This window comes from Apium graveolens, chromosome 3, assembly GCF_009905375.1.
Source record: "Apium graveolens cultivar Ventura chromosome 3, ASM990537v1, whole genome shotgun sequence".
Taxonomy (NCBI): Eukaryota; Viridiplantae; Streptophyta; class Magnoliopsida; order Apiales; family Apiaceae; genus Apium; species Apium graveolens.
In genome coordinates this window covers 85,268,704-85,283,555 of record NC_133649.1, presented here as the reverse complement: position 1 = coordinate 85,283,555, position 14,852 = coordinate 85,268,704, and the positions used below count along the sequence as shown (strand labels likewise).

General features: G+C 32.4%; 1 protein-coding gene across 15 annotated transcripts; it reads left to right on the top strand.

Annotated features, from left to right (window-relative positions):
* The first annotated feature begins 1,875 nt into the window (after positions 1–1,875).
* LOC141712548 (uncharacterized) lies at positions 1,876–13,900 on the top strand. 15 transcript variants are annotated; one of them, XM_074515527.1, is made up of 10 exons: positions 1,876–1,997; positions 2,441–2,530; positions 2,639–2,722; positions 3,251–3,410; positions 3,795–3,887; positions 4,960–5,086; positions 5,257–5,329; positions 5,415–5,516; positions 5,599–5,689; positions 9,934–12,880. In XM_074515527.1, the coding sequence occupies exon 10, from the start codon at positions 10,530–10,532 to the stop codon at positions 11,523–11,525; it is 996 nt and encodes a 331-aa protein (XP_074371628.1). In that variant the 5' UTR covers positions 1,876–1,997; positions 2,441–2,530; positions 2,639–2,722; positions 3,251–3,410; positions 3,795–3,887; positions 4,960–5,086; positions 5,257–5,329; positions 5,415–5,516; positions 5,599–5,689; positions 9,934–10,529; the 3' UTR covers positions 11,526–12,880. The 15 variants fall into 15 exon arrangements, 12 of the variants coding, with proteins under 12 accessions (XP_074371628.1, XP_074371624.1, XP_074371626.1 ...); XM_074515523.1 differs by having other exon boundaries at positions 5,257–5,335; XM_074515525.1 differs by having other exon boundaries at positions 4,960–5,169.
* Positions 13,901–14,852: the final 952 nt, after the last annotated feature.

The window sequence follows — 14,852 nt, the reverse complement described above, 5'->3', positions numbered from 1 at the left end:
GAAAATTAAATATCTATGATATACTAAACTCTAAATTCTTTAAAAATATAAAAGAAAGTAAATAAAATAATTTATAATTAGAAAAGAATTCATATTTCACCGAACAATTCTAACAATAAATTAACTAATTAATTTATATATTAATAATTAGTAGATTTAAAATGTTATTTTTCAATATTTGAAAATTATTTAAAATTTTAATTTTATATAAATAAACTCACATGTGTTAACAATCAGTGGATAGTGCACTAATGCAAATACTCCCCCGGGTCCATAATACATGTCTTTTTTGAAAAAATCTTCCATAATATTTTTTTAACATGAATCAAAATTTTCATCTTTACCTACATTAATTATATTATATATTAATTTAAAAAATAAATACGAAATTACTACTAAGCGAGTATAATATACAAAAAAATGTTGATATTTATCGAATATGCAAAATAAATAACAATAATGAAAATTAATCATATAATTGTAGAGAATAGATATGTACAAGTATTGTGTGATAATTAAGGTTCAAGGAAGTATTTTTAAAAAAATATATTGAAAAATAAAAATTGAAAATAACTAACTAATTATTACAAACAAACTAATAAATAATATTTATAAAAGGATTGTCGTATCTATCTATCTATAATATATACTATTATATTAAAGACAAAACATTAAAATTTTGGTTGTTGGCTGTTGGTCGTTCTATTATATTTAAAATATGACACTTAATATTATACAAACCTTTTAAAATAGGACACTTAATATTATACAAACATATAACTCGTGCCATGCACAGACTGATTATAATATTTTGTAATTTCTATTATTTGATTATTTTGTAAAACTAAATAATAAAAAACAATATATATATATATATATTATAGAGATTAATGAAATTAAAACTTTTACGTATTATTTTGTATATATTATATTATTGAACGGATTCAAAATTTAGATAGTTAAAAATTTTAAAAGTCCTTCTTTTATGCCTGTAATAAAGTGGGAGTCTTGAATATCACTGTATGTGGATGATTTGCTATTATTTTTTAATGTTGTTTTTTTAATTTTTTTCTTGATTTATTAAATATTTGCTTATAACATAATTTGAATTAATAAAATTAGTTTCGAAGTGTTTGGTTCCCTACTAAGACATAATTTGAGTGAGATTAGAAATTAAGTTGGATAATAATTCATAGAGTTTGTAGTTATCTCATATACATGATTTAATTTTTCAGTTAAATAATATTTGTTTGAACTTTTTTTGGAAGGTGTTAAGATATTTTTTAGGAAGCTGTTAATGCAACCAACCAAACAAAACCATGTTTTGCTTATAATTGTATAGATAAATATAAATTAATTTGGAAGTGTTTGGTTCTCTACTAAGATAGAAGTTGAGTACGATTAGAACTTAAGTTGAATAATAATTCATAGAGTTTGTAGTTATATCATATACATGATTTAATTTTTTCAGTTAAATAATATTTGTTTGAAATTTTTTTGGAAGGTGTTAAGATATTTTTTAGGATGCTGTTAACCAACCGACCAAACGAAACCATGTTTTGCTTATAATAGTATAATATAGATTTTAAAAAAAACACACCTAAAATTACTCGGTTATCAATTCTATTATATTTAAAATAGGACACTTATATTTAAAACAATACACATATGTTCATATTATATTTGAAGTAGAAAACAATTTAAAATAGAACACATATGGGCATATTATATTTGAAATAGAAAATAATTTTTATTTGAAATAGAAAACAATTTAAAATAGAACACATATATGCATATTATATTTGAAATAGAATTTTTTTTTTATTTGTAATAGAAAACAATTTAAAACTTTTCATATACAATTTAAATTAGAACAAAAATAATAGCACATGAGACTCACAAACACAACTACCCAAGAAGACACCACCGGCCCATAGAGACGAACACTATTCCGCGGCTATAGAGACGGTCACTCCTCAAAATCAAACGACTTTCAGGTAAATTTACACCACATAGTTGTATGTATCTACATATACAAGAAATTTAAACCAGAGAGTTGTATGTATCTAAATATATAATTTGATTGCAAACTGTTTGATAAAGGTCTCATAAGAAAAAAAATTCTGAATTAAAGATCCAAGTATATTGGTATGTGTCTTGCTGTATATTATTGGTATATTAGTTGTAAATAGGAAAAAAACTGAATTAAAGATACAATATTGGTATGTGTCTTGCTGGGGCTTTTCTAGTATAATGGTATGTGTCTTGCTGGGGCTTTTCTAGTCGAGTGATGCAGGATGTGTTCGAGGTAGTGCTATAATTTTGTTTGCGTTTCTTCGAGATTGGTTATCTTTTTTGTTTATAAAAATTCTTGTCCTCTAGTTGTCTATTTAGTATTCTTTAATTACTTTGATAATCTATTTGTCGTTACTGTTGATAGTCCTGGCATCTGGACTTTGGTTGGCTCCCAAGGACTCTAAAGAGGTTTTGATTGCGTTTTCTCAAGCTTTAAGGAACTGTATATAGAAAGGTTACGATTTTTGTCTTTATAATTTTATTTTTTCAGACAACTTCAATGAATTCTAGGCTGACATTTACTTTTTCATCTAAGTTGACATTTACTGTTCATAAATGACAGAGCTCTTGTAGGCCTTTCGTATGTGAGATTCAGGGATGTGTTTTTAAGATATCATCCTTTTTCACAAAGTGAAGAACTATTCAGGTTTAAATTATAGTATGTTATGCTTGATTGCTATTGTATTGTGATGTTGGGTATGTATATATATATATATTTGTTTTTATTACGAAATGTCATATTTATTTTAAGGTTCAAACAAAGTCAGGGCGTGGAAAAGTACAGGTTGCTGATTACAAAATTGTTGTTATGTAGATGGAAATAATAGCTCAGGAGCAATTAACCGTAGTTGCTATTCATTCTGCATGTGTCCTGGTGGGCAGTTAAATTTTATTTTTTATTATGCAAAGCCTACAACTATATATATTGCATTTACATTTTATTAACTGCAATTGTCAAAGTAAACAGGATGTTTGAGATTAACGATTAAGTTTTTTACCTTGTGTGATATTTGTAGTTTGACTGTATATTTAGTTATCTACTAAAAATAAAAGAAGAAGAAGAAAGTATACATTCTAGAAATATTGAGATACTGAATTAGTGAATTGACATTAGATGAAGCTGAAGGATATTACATAAATTTTTGTTTTTAAGTTATTTAAATGGTTATTGCAGGTTGTTCTCAACAGTACCAAGCCATCAGAACTATGTGTTAATGACATGTCTTTTTCTCGGCATTATCTAAATGGGCGAATTCTGCTCTTGTAGTTACTGTCTCAGCGGAGGATTTCGGTTTCCTTAATTTCAGGGACCTCTTGCAGGGGTTGACTTTTAGGTACTATTTTGGTATATGGTTCAACTCTTAGGTTTTATGATTGTGAGGCATTAGCTTGTAAACTGTTTCGATGCTGGGACAAGTCCTCTTTAAGGTTTCATAGAGCACTATCTATTAGCAAAATAAAGATGATTCTTCTCTAAATTAGTTGTAGATTATACTTTGTGGTGGAATGTAAAAGTATCTAGAATTTTGATATATAAGCTTGCTTGTAGGATGATTTTATTATTTTTATTTTTGATGCCTAGGGGATATCTTTATCAATTTGTTTTGTATCATTGATGGATCGTATCTATTCATACTTATTTTTCAGACATCACAGTTTTTCTAATTTCTATAATGGCCGTTTTAACCATTAGTACAATTTTTGTTATTATTTTACAGAGGGAACTTGAGCAAAGAGCAGCTTTACTGGGAGGGGCAGTTTCGTAGTCCCAGTGCAAACAGTTCCTGATTTTCAGGGTAAAAAGTTATTAGGTAGGCCCTAGGAGTCTTGGATATTATCTTGAGACAGATTACGGCAAAACAGTATGTTAGAAACCTCACTTTTTTTGTTGATATTGATATATATATGTGTGTGTGTGTGTATGTGTGTATGGATCTACTAGGGTTACCAGGTTGATTTTATCATTACAAATTAAGGACATTGGTTGATTTACCCTGCATTAATGGGAAACCAAAATGACCTACTAATTTCCCAATTGATGTGGACTCATTTTTTTACTACTTTTTTCCACTAAATCTCCGCCAACAAAATTCTATTGATATTAACCTTGGATAGTTCTCTTTAGTTTTGCACTATGGTATACTAGCAAACCTACACCAATGCATTAACTGCAAATCCCTTGTATGTCATGTAATGAATGTAAACTACTAATTTTCCACATGGTCATATGCAAATTTAATAATCAGGTACAAGTAAATTTGTAAATGCAAATTACTATGCTAAGCAAATTTTAATAGTACTGGAACTAAAATATTTGGTGTTCACAAACAGAATTATGCAGAACCTACTAAAATTGGACTTTATTAAAACCTTGCTAAATTGTCTGATTGTTGCTAGTGAGCCTGTTCATTGTATCTCAATGTACTTCTTTTTGCGGAGGATGTTCGTGAGTTTCAGTTCTCGTCCTTCAGCAATTTACCTTCATCATTGCTTCCAAATGATGAATAGCGGGAGGTTGTTGATAATTTGTTAAATATGTTTGAACTTGCACCAACTGGAAAGGAAGAGTGCTTGCAGCCTTAATTTACTCTAAATCCTGTACAAGTGGTCCTATAGTCTGAGCTTCAGCATTTTACTTCTTCCTTGACCAAGTTTGTGCATGCTTGTAAATATTGTTTAACTTATGTCATTTTAGCCACCATGCTATAATTTGTCTATCTTCTACTTTGGTATGCATTTGACTATATGCTGAGTATAGACGATTATAAACCCAAAGGTTAGAAGCCTGTTAGTAGCATTATTTCTCTTATAACCCCACTTTGTATTATGGTTTGTCTTTACATGATTTTCCATAGCTAAAATTTATTTGCTTGAACTTTTTAGTGGTTGTCCAAGACTCGAGCGATTTACAGCGAGGCCTAGCTTGATGAATTATGATATTGAGGCTCTCCACTTCATCCAAGAGGATGTCTGACCACTTCTAGTACTTAAGATCTTTTCTTTTAATGTGGTAAACATTTGGTTTGTGGACAATTTGGTGAACATTTTTTGAAAATTTGGTTATAAATAGTTATGGACAACACCTGCCCGGACGTGAGTTAAATATGAATTTTAGTTTTGCATAATGTATTGTTCTAATTTCATAATAAATATGAATAATGATGTATGCTTAATTCACAGGGCGTGTAAATTATACGTACGAGAAGGTGGATTAATGAATAATAGAAAAGAATTTCTCTGGCATCATTCCGAGGTTGAGGTATTACTTGTTTACATGTTTGATCTTTTTTTTTTGTTTTTTGTACATAACTTGAAAAATGATGTTGCATTATGCGTAGTGTCCTCAACAAGGAGGCACGGAGTGTGGTATTTTCGTTATGGGGTACATGCACAACATAATCATGCTTTCTCAAAAAAATTCCACCATTAATTGGAAAGTGGTAAGAAAAATAATCTCAACATTGTTTACAAATATTGATCAAATAGAGATTTTTTCAATATTTTGTCTTTCATATTTTGAAGGGTCTTGGTTCAAGAAACTTTACCAAAAAGGAAATTAAAGAGATACGAGAGCTTTGGGCACAATTTTTTACTTTAGAATGTTTCTAACAAGGTAATTTTTTTAAAATTTTTAGATCCTCCATTTTTGTTATAAGTACTTGATAGAAGCATATAACCATTTTATTATTGGATGTGTTGGTTGATTTTATTTGTTTACAATATGTGTGGAGAAGCATAAAAGCATTTCTTACCTTGCTATTTCAAACATTTAACTGAAATATAGAATCTTCGTGTTGGTTATAATTTGCATGATTGTGAATTTATTATTTATTGAACATTTTAGAGAAAAATGAGAACCGATGGTCAATCATTTAAAAGCATCTCATGTTCGTGTCAAAAGACAAGATGTAGTTTTGCGATTTCGATTTACAAAAAGAAAAGGGGGACTTGAAGATTTTAAAGTATACTTGTTAGTGGAGACACATTATGTGTTATTTTATCTGTAAGGGAACCATAATAGAAAGAGTTGGATGGTATTTTTAATTCAATATATACTTTCTTCCAAGATTGGAATATTTAAATTTTCTAAATTTATTGTAAAATATATTTTTTAACCTAGACAATTTAATTTTTTGTTGTACTGTATTTTTGAGATGTTAGTATTAATTGTATATTGAAACAAGTTTATAGAAAATATATAAAATATCAGCAGAAAACAGGAAAAAAAATAATTTTTCAGTGACAAAAAGCGTCGGCATTCTAGCTAACCGACGCTATTGATGAGAAGCAAGTGTGTCAGCATTTTTGCTAACTGATGCATTTGGTGAGAAGCAATAGCGTCGGTTAACAAACAGGTGAACTAGCGCAATAGGTGACAAGCAATAGCGTCGGCATTGGATATAACCGACGCAATTAATCAAACCAAAAGCGTCGACATTTTGTCCAACCGACGCATTGCAAGGCGACAAATAGCGTCGGTTATATATATATAACATCGACGCTACAAGTTAACCTATAACGTCGGTTGATTAACCTATGACGTGTGTCATTTAATCGACACAATTAATGTTTTTGTGTTGCTCGTTTAACCGACGCTGTAGGTCAATACTTATAGCGTCTCCCACACTTACTTCGCCATTTGATCGACGCCTTAGTGTTGTTTTAATCGACGCTAAGAGTCCAGTCTGAACTAGTGCTTGTAATTTGATTAGAATAATAAAATACTTTTATTATTAGACTAGACATCAGATTTTATTATTAGCTAACAACAGAGATACATATGTACGTACTATTGCAGAGCTAGGGCTTTTAGTTTCTTCATCTCTTTCATAGCACTTTGTTCTAGCTTGGATATTAATTTCTTCATTAATCTAAATTTTAAGGTATTTCTATCTATTCTCGTTTTATTAATATATGTTTTACATGGCGTTAATCATTATTTTTATTGCTTTTACATCTAGCATGAGTGAGTAGTTTAATTCTAGGCGCAAAGGGAAGCCATATTTGCACCATGAATATGCTTTTATTTGATTAGTAGTTTAATGGGTAAAACGTAATTCCAGTCGAAATGTTTTCATACTTAATCAATGTAATTGGCCAATATCATATATTATTTGTATGAAATAGGGGTAATAGATCAGGAGATTTTACTCACTAGAGGCACACGTACGATAGCATAATTGAAAGTGAAAGTGGGTGCATCACTAGATTTCTGAAAGTGTTAATGCCTGGGAAAGATTAACTTTTACTTTAATTACTTGACCCACTAAATTGCTATAATTTTATGATTAGTTTGGTGTAAACATGCTGAACCTGCATCACCCTAGACCTTTAGTTAATATATTTAAAAACATATTCAATTTGTATCAGTAGTTAGTTAAAAACCTTCAATATTCATTTTACTCTTATAAATAATTCATAACAATTAAATAGGAATTCTTAAAACTTAGTCTCCTCGTGGATACGACCTGTACTTGCCACTTTGTACTAGCAATAGATACTGTGCGTTTGCGGTTAGATATAATTTTACATCTCATTAATTAGATACAAGCACATAAATATTTGTATTACGAGAAATAAATAATGACAAATAAATTCACATGTCCCCTTATCTTTCATGTCAAATCTTGCATTTAACATGTTCTTTGTAGATTTGATCACTTTATCATTTCTTCTGGCAATAAGTAGAACATCTACATATAATGTCATCATGACATAACCATTGCCATTGTCCTTGACATAACTTGTAACATCCCCAAATTCCGGGTCAGGATCGGGTGTCACTAACCAACTTTAAATAATATAATCCTGTATATTAAACCAAATATACAGATAACCCCTTATTATTCTGGATCGCTTACAGGTTATGGTATAAAAAAAGGATCTAACCTTCTTAAATAACATTATCTAAATACAATCTCATTACCTCTTTACTAAATTCCTCGTATTGTTTACTTCGACATCTCCAAATTCTTTCAACTGGAAACTCTCCACTTTTGCTGTCTATTAAGAGTTAATCACTTTTGTCCTCATTTGATACTGAAAGAAATAAGAATTCACGAAGAAAGAGTGAGCCAAAATTTCCAGCAACTATCATAATTGGTTTTCAGGTATTAGATCAAAGAAACTTCTTGAAACGATCTTTAAAAGATATCAAAACACTTTTATTTATATCAAACAGTTGAGCGAATAAAATATCGGCCCTTACTCGCCTTTAATCATAAATCACATTTCTCTGTAAAAGAACAGTGAACGATTCACTGAACCATTTCTTGAATCAAATCTTTGTTTATTTTTGTAATCATAAACTTTCCAAGAAGGAATGCCGTTAATGGAGATCAACAATAAATTAGACTGGACACTAGAAACCAACTTATGCACTATAACCTGCTAATAACTCAGGATACAGTTCGAATCTATACCCAACTGCATAGACCCACCAACATATGGGTTACCCAGGCACTATGGCCTAATAGTGTAACAACCCAAATTCGGGGTCAAGATTTGGTGTCACTAAACAATCTTTACATAAAATAAAATAATAAACAAATAAACCCTTGAATCCGGATCGTTTACAGGTTATGGTATGAAACAAGAATCTAAACTTCTACAACCCACCACAAATAGAATACAAGTTTATATACCTTTGTACTAATGCTCTTGTCATATTCTTTTAACTTCTTCAACCTCTCGCAGCAGAGATTTCTCTAACTTCTGCTGTCTATCAAAGCTATTCACTTTTATCCTTATCTGTTTCTTCCAGAAATAAGAATTTATAAAGTAAGAGTGAGCCAAAAATGCCCAACAAGTATATAATTTGAGTTTCAAGCATTAATACCAAAAGAAAATTTTCCGAACAAAATCTTTAAACAATTTTAAATAATTCTATTTATTTGAGTGAGTTGAGCGAATAAACGTTGGTTGTCACCAGCCTTTAACTATAAATCCAAAAGTGACGAGCGATTCCCAAATTCATCTCCTGAATCAGGGTTTTGTCCGGTTTTGGAATCATAAAACCTTTCGAGAGAGAGAAAAGCCGTTAATGGCGATCAACAATAAATTAGACTGGACACTAGTTCACACTTATACCCTACTGATCAGTCAGGATACATTGTAGATCTATACCCAACCGTATAGATCCACTCAGGTACCTAGGCTCTATTGCCAAAGGGTCCGGTCCATCCCCGGCCCATAGGATCCAGCTCATCACTGGCCCTTACAGTAAACATCCAGCCCGTAGAGTGTTTGGATGTCAAATCATTTTGAATTCAAAACATCCCAATTCAGGGTTCGCAAATAACCCGAAAGAATGGGTATTTGCTCAAGAGAGCAATCAAATTATAGGAACAAGAATAAAAGGATCATGCATAATCAGAGTAATTGCAGCGAAATATAAAACAGTTAACTATTATGAACTTAGAATAGGAACGAATAAATAATTGCAGTATTTTTAAAAAGTTCAGGAATACTTGCCTCGATAAGCTTTAACCACTATTATCGGTCGACTTTTGGATTGCCTTGAGCGTTTGGCTTCATCGTCAAACCACTATCCTATTCTGGACACAACCCTATCCTTCGTGTCCTTTGATTGGAACTTCGTTGATCTCGACATCTAATAACTAGTTCATTCCTAGTCTAACGTCAAATCTCGAGTCTTCCGACTAGGACCTACAGGGTTGAAATACCCTAAATTAGATAATCGTCTCGTTTAACATAACACCAACATCCTATTCTACCCATACGATTTCGTAACCCAACTCGTATTTATAGGTATTATTGAAATACACATAGCAATTATGGTCCATGTTGAATATATTTGAGATGTCATGTCTAATATGTTTCATGTTTACTTCTCAGATCTTAATAAACAGGAAATATCTGTTCTTACTAGAATCAGGACTTACTGGAAGTCAGAACTTAAGGATATCAGAACTTAGATTATCAGAAGATAATATCAGAAGATGGATATCAGAACTTAAGTACCGGAGGACTTATAGTTAAGGAAGGAAGCTGATTTACAGGAAAGAAGATCAAGACTAATACAAGAAGAAGATATGCAAGGAAAGAGTTCGAGGACTAGAAGAATTATAAGATATCTGGTTGATATATTTTAGGAGATAGAATTATATTCCATATCAACTAGAAGTTATCTTGTAACTGTGTGTCTATATAAACATAGACATAGGTTTACTCTATAAGAGATACGATCATCGAGAAGATCATATAATTGTAACCTAGCAGCTCTCGTGATATTTGTTCATCACTGAGAGAGAACAGTTCCATTGTAACAGAGTTTATTATATCAAATACATCTGTTTTCTTTTACTTGTGCTTTAAATCGATTTGATTGTATTCTACACTGTATTCAACCCCCTTCTACAGTGTTGTGTGACCTAACAAGTGGTATCAGAGCCTATCTGTTAACACACATATAGTAAAGATCTAAAACAATCATGTCTGAAGAAGCAGAAAATCCAACCAAGCCCGCTAAAACTGAAGAAACTCCAAAGACTCAAACCCATAGTCGATATGAGACTATCAGGGTTCCCATGCTGAGACCGTCTGAATATCCCATATGGAAAGTGAAGGTGACTATGTTTTTGGAAGCTACAGATCCAGAATACCTTGACAGAATTAATGAAGGACCGCATAACCCAACCAAGCTCTCTGTTGTAGTTGCAGATCAGCCAGCAAAGACCATACCAAAGGAGAAAAGTGAATACACAGCTGAAAATATCTCATCTATTGTCAAGGATGCAAAGGTAATGCATTTACAGCATAATGCCATGGATAATGTCATGTCAAATAGGGTAATACAATGCAAGACTGCAAATGAGATATGGGATGCTTTGGAGATAAGGTGTCAGAGAACTGATGCAATCAAGAAAAACAGGAGGACTATACTCACTCAAGAGTACGAGCACTTTGACTCAAAAAGTGATGAGTCATTAACTGACTTATATGACAGGTTTGTCAAACTCTTGAATGATTTATCACTGGTGGACAAGGAATATGACATTGAAGATTCAAATCTAAAATTCCTTTTAGCTCTTCTTGAAAGTTGGGATTTGAAAGTTACTATTATAAGAGATAACTATGCTCTTGATGAAACTACTCTTGATGAAATTTATGGAATGCTCAAGACTTATGAACTTGAGATGGATCAAATAAGAAAGAGACATGGGAGAAAGTCAAGAACAATTGCTCTTAATGCTGAGGAGGAATCCCCCAAAATGGTTGTCTCAAAGAAAGGAAAAGGAAAAGATCTCATCATAAAGTCTGATTCAGAATTATCAAGTTCTAATGATGATGATTCAGAAACTAAAAGTCTACCTGAAGTAGATGTTGATGAAGAGATGATGAAGCTTGTGTGCTCTTATGGTGAAGGGTATCACAAAGATAGCGTACAGGAAATTCAGAAGAGAAAAGAAGTTTTCCAGGAAAGGTAGAAGTTCTGACAAGAAGGGCTTCAGAATATCTGAAGGCAAAGGAGGAAATTCTGACAGAGGAGATTACTCAAATGTCAAATGCTACAACTGTGGTGAGAAAGGACCGCATATCTCCTGACTTGCAAGAAAGGAAAGAGTGACAAAGGCAAGACTCTTGTCACAAAGAAGAAAAGCTGGACAGACTCCTCAGATTCTGAAGATGAGGAAAACTATGCCATGATCGCAAATGCTGATAGCAGTTCTGATACTGCTGAGTTAAAGGTACCTCAAACAACTTATGTCTTTCATACTGATGATATTACTGAGTTGAGATTATATCTTAAAACCATGTTTATTAGCTATAGAGATCAAACTTTAACATGTGAAAAATTAACTTTTGAAAATCTTGATTTTAAAAAGAGGAATGATTATTTAGAAAAAGAGTTAGTTATGTTCCATCAAACTCAGAAGGATAGAGATGATGCTTTCTATGTAAGAGATGAAGTGCTAAAAATGAATAAATCTCTAAAAACTGAGTTAGAAAAAGAGAGAGAGATTATCAGGACTTGGACTAACTCTGGCAGAGCAACTCAGGATATACTAAGTAGTGGAAACTGGAAAGAGGGCTTAAGTTATGGAGATGAGAAAAGTGAAAAAGGAACTGAACAAGTTAAGCCAATTATTGTTAAACAGACTACTAAGTCAAAGGTAAATCCTGTTAAATTTGTAGCTAAAACTGTAAAGTCTGATTCTAAAAAGATGAAAGATATTGAGACAGAAGTGATAGCAGAGTCGACTTCTGACAAATTAGAACAGGATAAACCAACTGAAGTTAATTTAGGCTTAATGACAAAGAAGCAGCTTAAACATAAGCTGAAAGAGATCACCAGTGTAAACAAGGTAAAGGCAACTAGGAAAAATAGGAATGGAAAGGAAGGAATGAATAAAAGTAACAATTATATGCCTGTTCCTAATGCTCCTAGAAAGAAATGCTATAACTGTGGAAACTCTAACCATCAGGCTTCTTTTTGCAGGAAGAATAAGAATATAAACTCCTTACCTTCAAAGTCAGGAGTTAAGAGTCAGTCTGTTAGGTTTAAGCCACAAAATCCTTGCTTTCATTATGGTAGTATGTGGCATTCCATTTATACTTGTAAGGAATATCATAGTTTGTACTATGATTATTAACAGATAAAACCTTCTTTGAAGAAAGTTACTTTAATTTCTTCTAGTATAAAGCATGATGCAAAGTCTGATACTGTAAAATCTGATAAGAAAAATGTTAGCATAAACTCTGATGTTAAATCGGCTGCAAATGTTAACAAACTTAAAAAGGCCAAAGGATCCAAGCAAGTCTGGGTCCTTTAAACTAACCTTTAGTGGTCTTTGTGATTGCAGGGCAACAGGAAGAACATCCTAGTTCTGGACAGTGGATGTTCAGGACATATGACTGGAAATAAAGCCCTACTATCAGACTTTGTGGAGAAAGCTGGCCCAGAAGTTTCTTATGGAGATGGCAACATTGGGAAAACTCTGGGATATGGCAAGATCAATCTTGGGAATGTCATCATTGAATCAGTAGCTCTAGTCTCAGGACTTAAACACAATCTGTTGAGTATAAGTCAAATTTGTGATAGAGGTTATCATGTGGATTTTTTTGAAGAACACTGTGAAGTTATAAGTATTTCTACAGGCAAAGTGGTTCTGAAAGGATACAGGCATGGTAACATTTATGAAGCCATACTTTCAACAAGTACTGATGGTTCTGCAATCTGTCTGTTGAGTAGAGCATCAATTGAAGAAAGCTGGAATTGGCAAAAGAAACTCTCTCATTTAAATTTCACAAATATAAATGAGCTTGTAAAGAAAGATCTTGTGAGAGGACTGCCAAAAACAATATTTGCTCCTGATGGCCTTTGTGATTCATGTCAGAAGGCAAAACAAAGAAAATCTTCTTTCAAGAGCAAAACTGAGTCATCAATTCTTGAGCCTTATCACCTACTGTATGTTGATCTATTTGGTCCAGTCAATGTCATGTCTATTGCAAAGAAGAAATATGCTATGGTTATAGTGGATGAGTTCACAAGGTACACATGGATGTACTTCTTGCACAAGAAGACTGAAACTGCATCTACTCTAACTGATCATGTCAAACAGCTGGATAAGATGGTCAAAGATTCTGTTAAAATCATAAGGAGTGATAATGACACTGAGTTCAAGAATTTAATCATAGAAGAGTTATACAAAGATCATGGAATCAAACAGGAGTTTTCTGCACCTGGAACTCCACCAGCAAAATAGAGTTGTAGAAAGAAAGAACAGGACTCTCATTGAAGCTGCACGAACAATGCTTGATGAAGCAAAGCTACCAACCTATTTTTGGGCTGAAGTTGTGCAGACTGCTTATTTTACACAAAATGCTACACTCATAAACAAGTATGGAAAAACACCATATAAAATGGTGAAGAAGAAGAAGCCAAATCTAAAATATTTTCATGTATTTGGTTGCAAATGTTTTGTTCTTAAAACTCATCCTGAGCAGCTGTCAAAATTTGATCTAAAAGCTGATGAAGGAATTTTTGTTGGATATCCACTTTCCACAAAAGCCTTCAGAGTCTACAATTTAAGAACAAGGGTTGTCATGGAATCTATCAATGTCTCTTTTGATGATAAGAAGATTACTGGACTTGAAGATTTCGATGATCATGATCAGCTGAGATTTGAGAATGAAGATTTAAATTCTGATTCTGGAAATTCTGATGACTTAAATCCTGATCCTGTAAATTCTGATGTCATTGAAACTGTGGTAACAACTTCGAAGGAAAATGCACCTGTCCAGGGGGAGCAAGCTGAAGACCCTACCACATCTCAAAACTCTCGAGAAGCATCAAAAACTATTACTGGCTCTTCAAGTTCTGATTCATCTAGTTCTAATGAGCCAAATTCTAATAATTGTGGAAGCTCTGATTCTTCAACTCCTGAAAAATCAAATTCAAATTCTGAAGTCTCATAGAGCATAACTACAATGGGAGCATCAGAAAATGCTGATGGAGACAATATGGATCATGGGGAAGGATCCAGTTCTAGAGATCAACTTCCATCTGCAAGGAAGTGGACTAAAGCACACACACCTGACTTAATCATTGAAGATCCTGAAGCAGGTGTCAGAACTAGAACTGCAACTTCAAATGAATGTCTCTATCATTCTTTTGTATCTCAGACTGAACCAAAGAAAGTGGAAGAAGCTCTTCAAGTTGCTGATTGGGTGCAAGCAATGCAGGAAGAGTTGAATGAATTTGAAAGAAATAAAGTCTGGACCCTAGTGCCAAGACCAAATAACAGATCACT

Coding starts and splice junctions, on each gene's coding strand:
- LOC141712548 (XM_074515529.1), top strand. CDS start 10,530: ATGTCTGAAGAAGCAGAAAATCCAACCAAGCCCGCTAAAACTGAAGAA.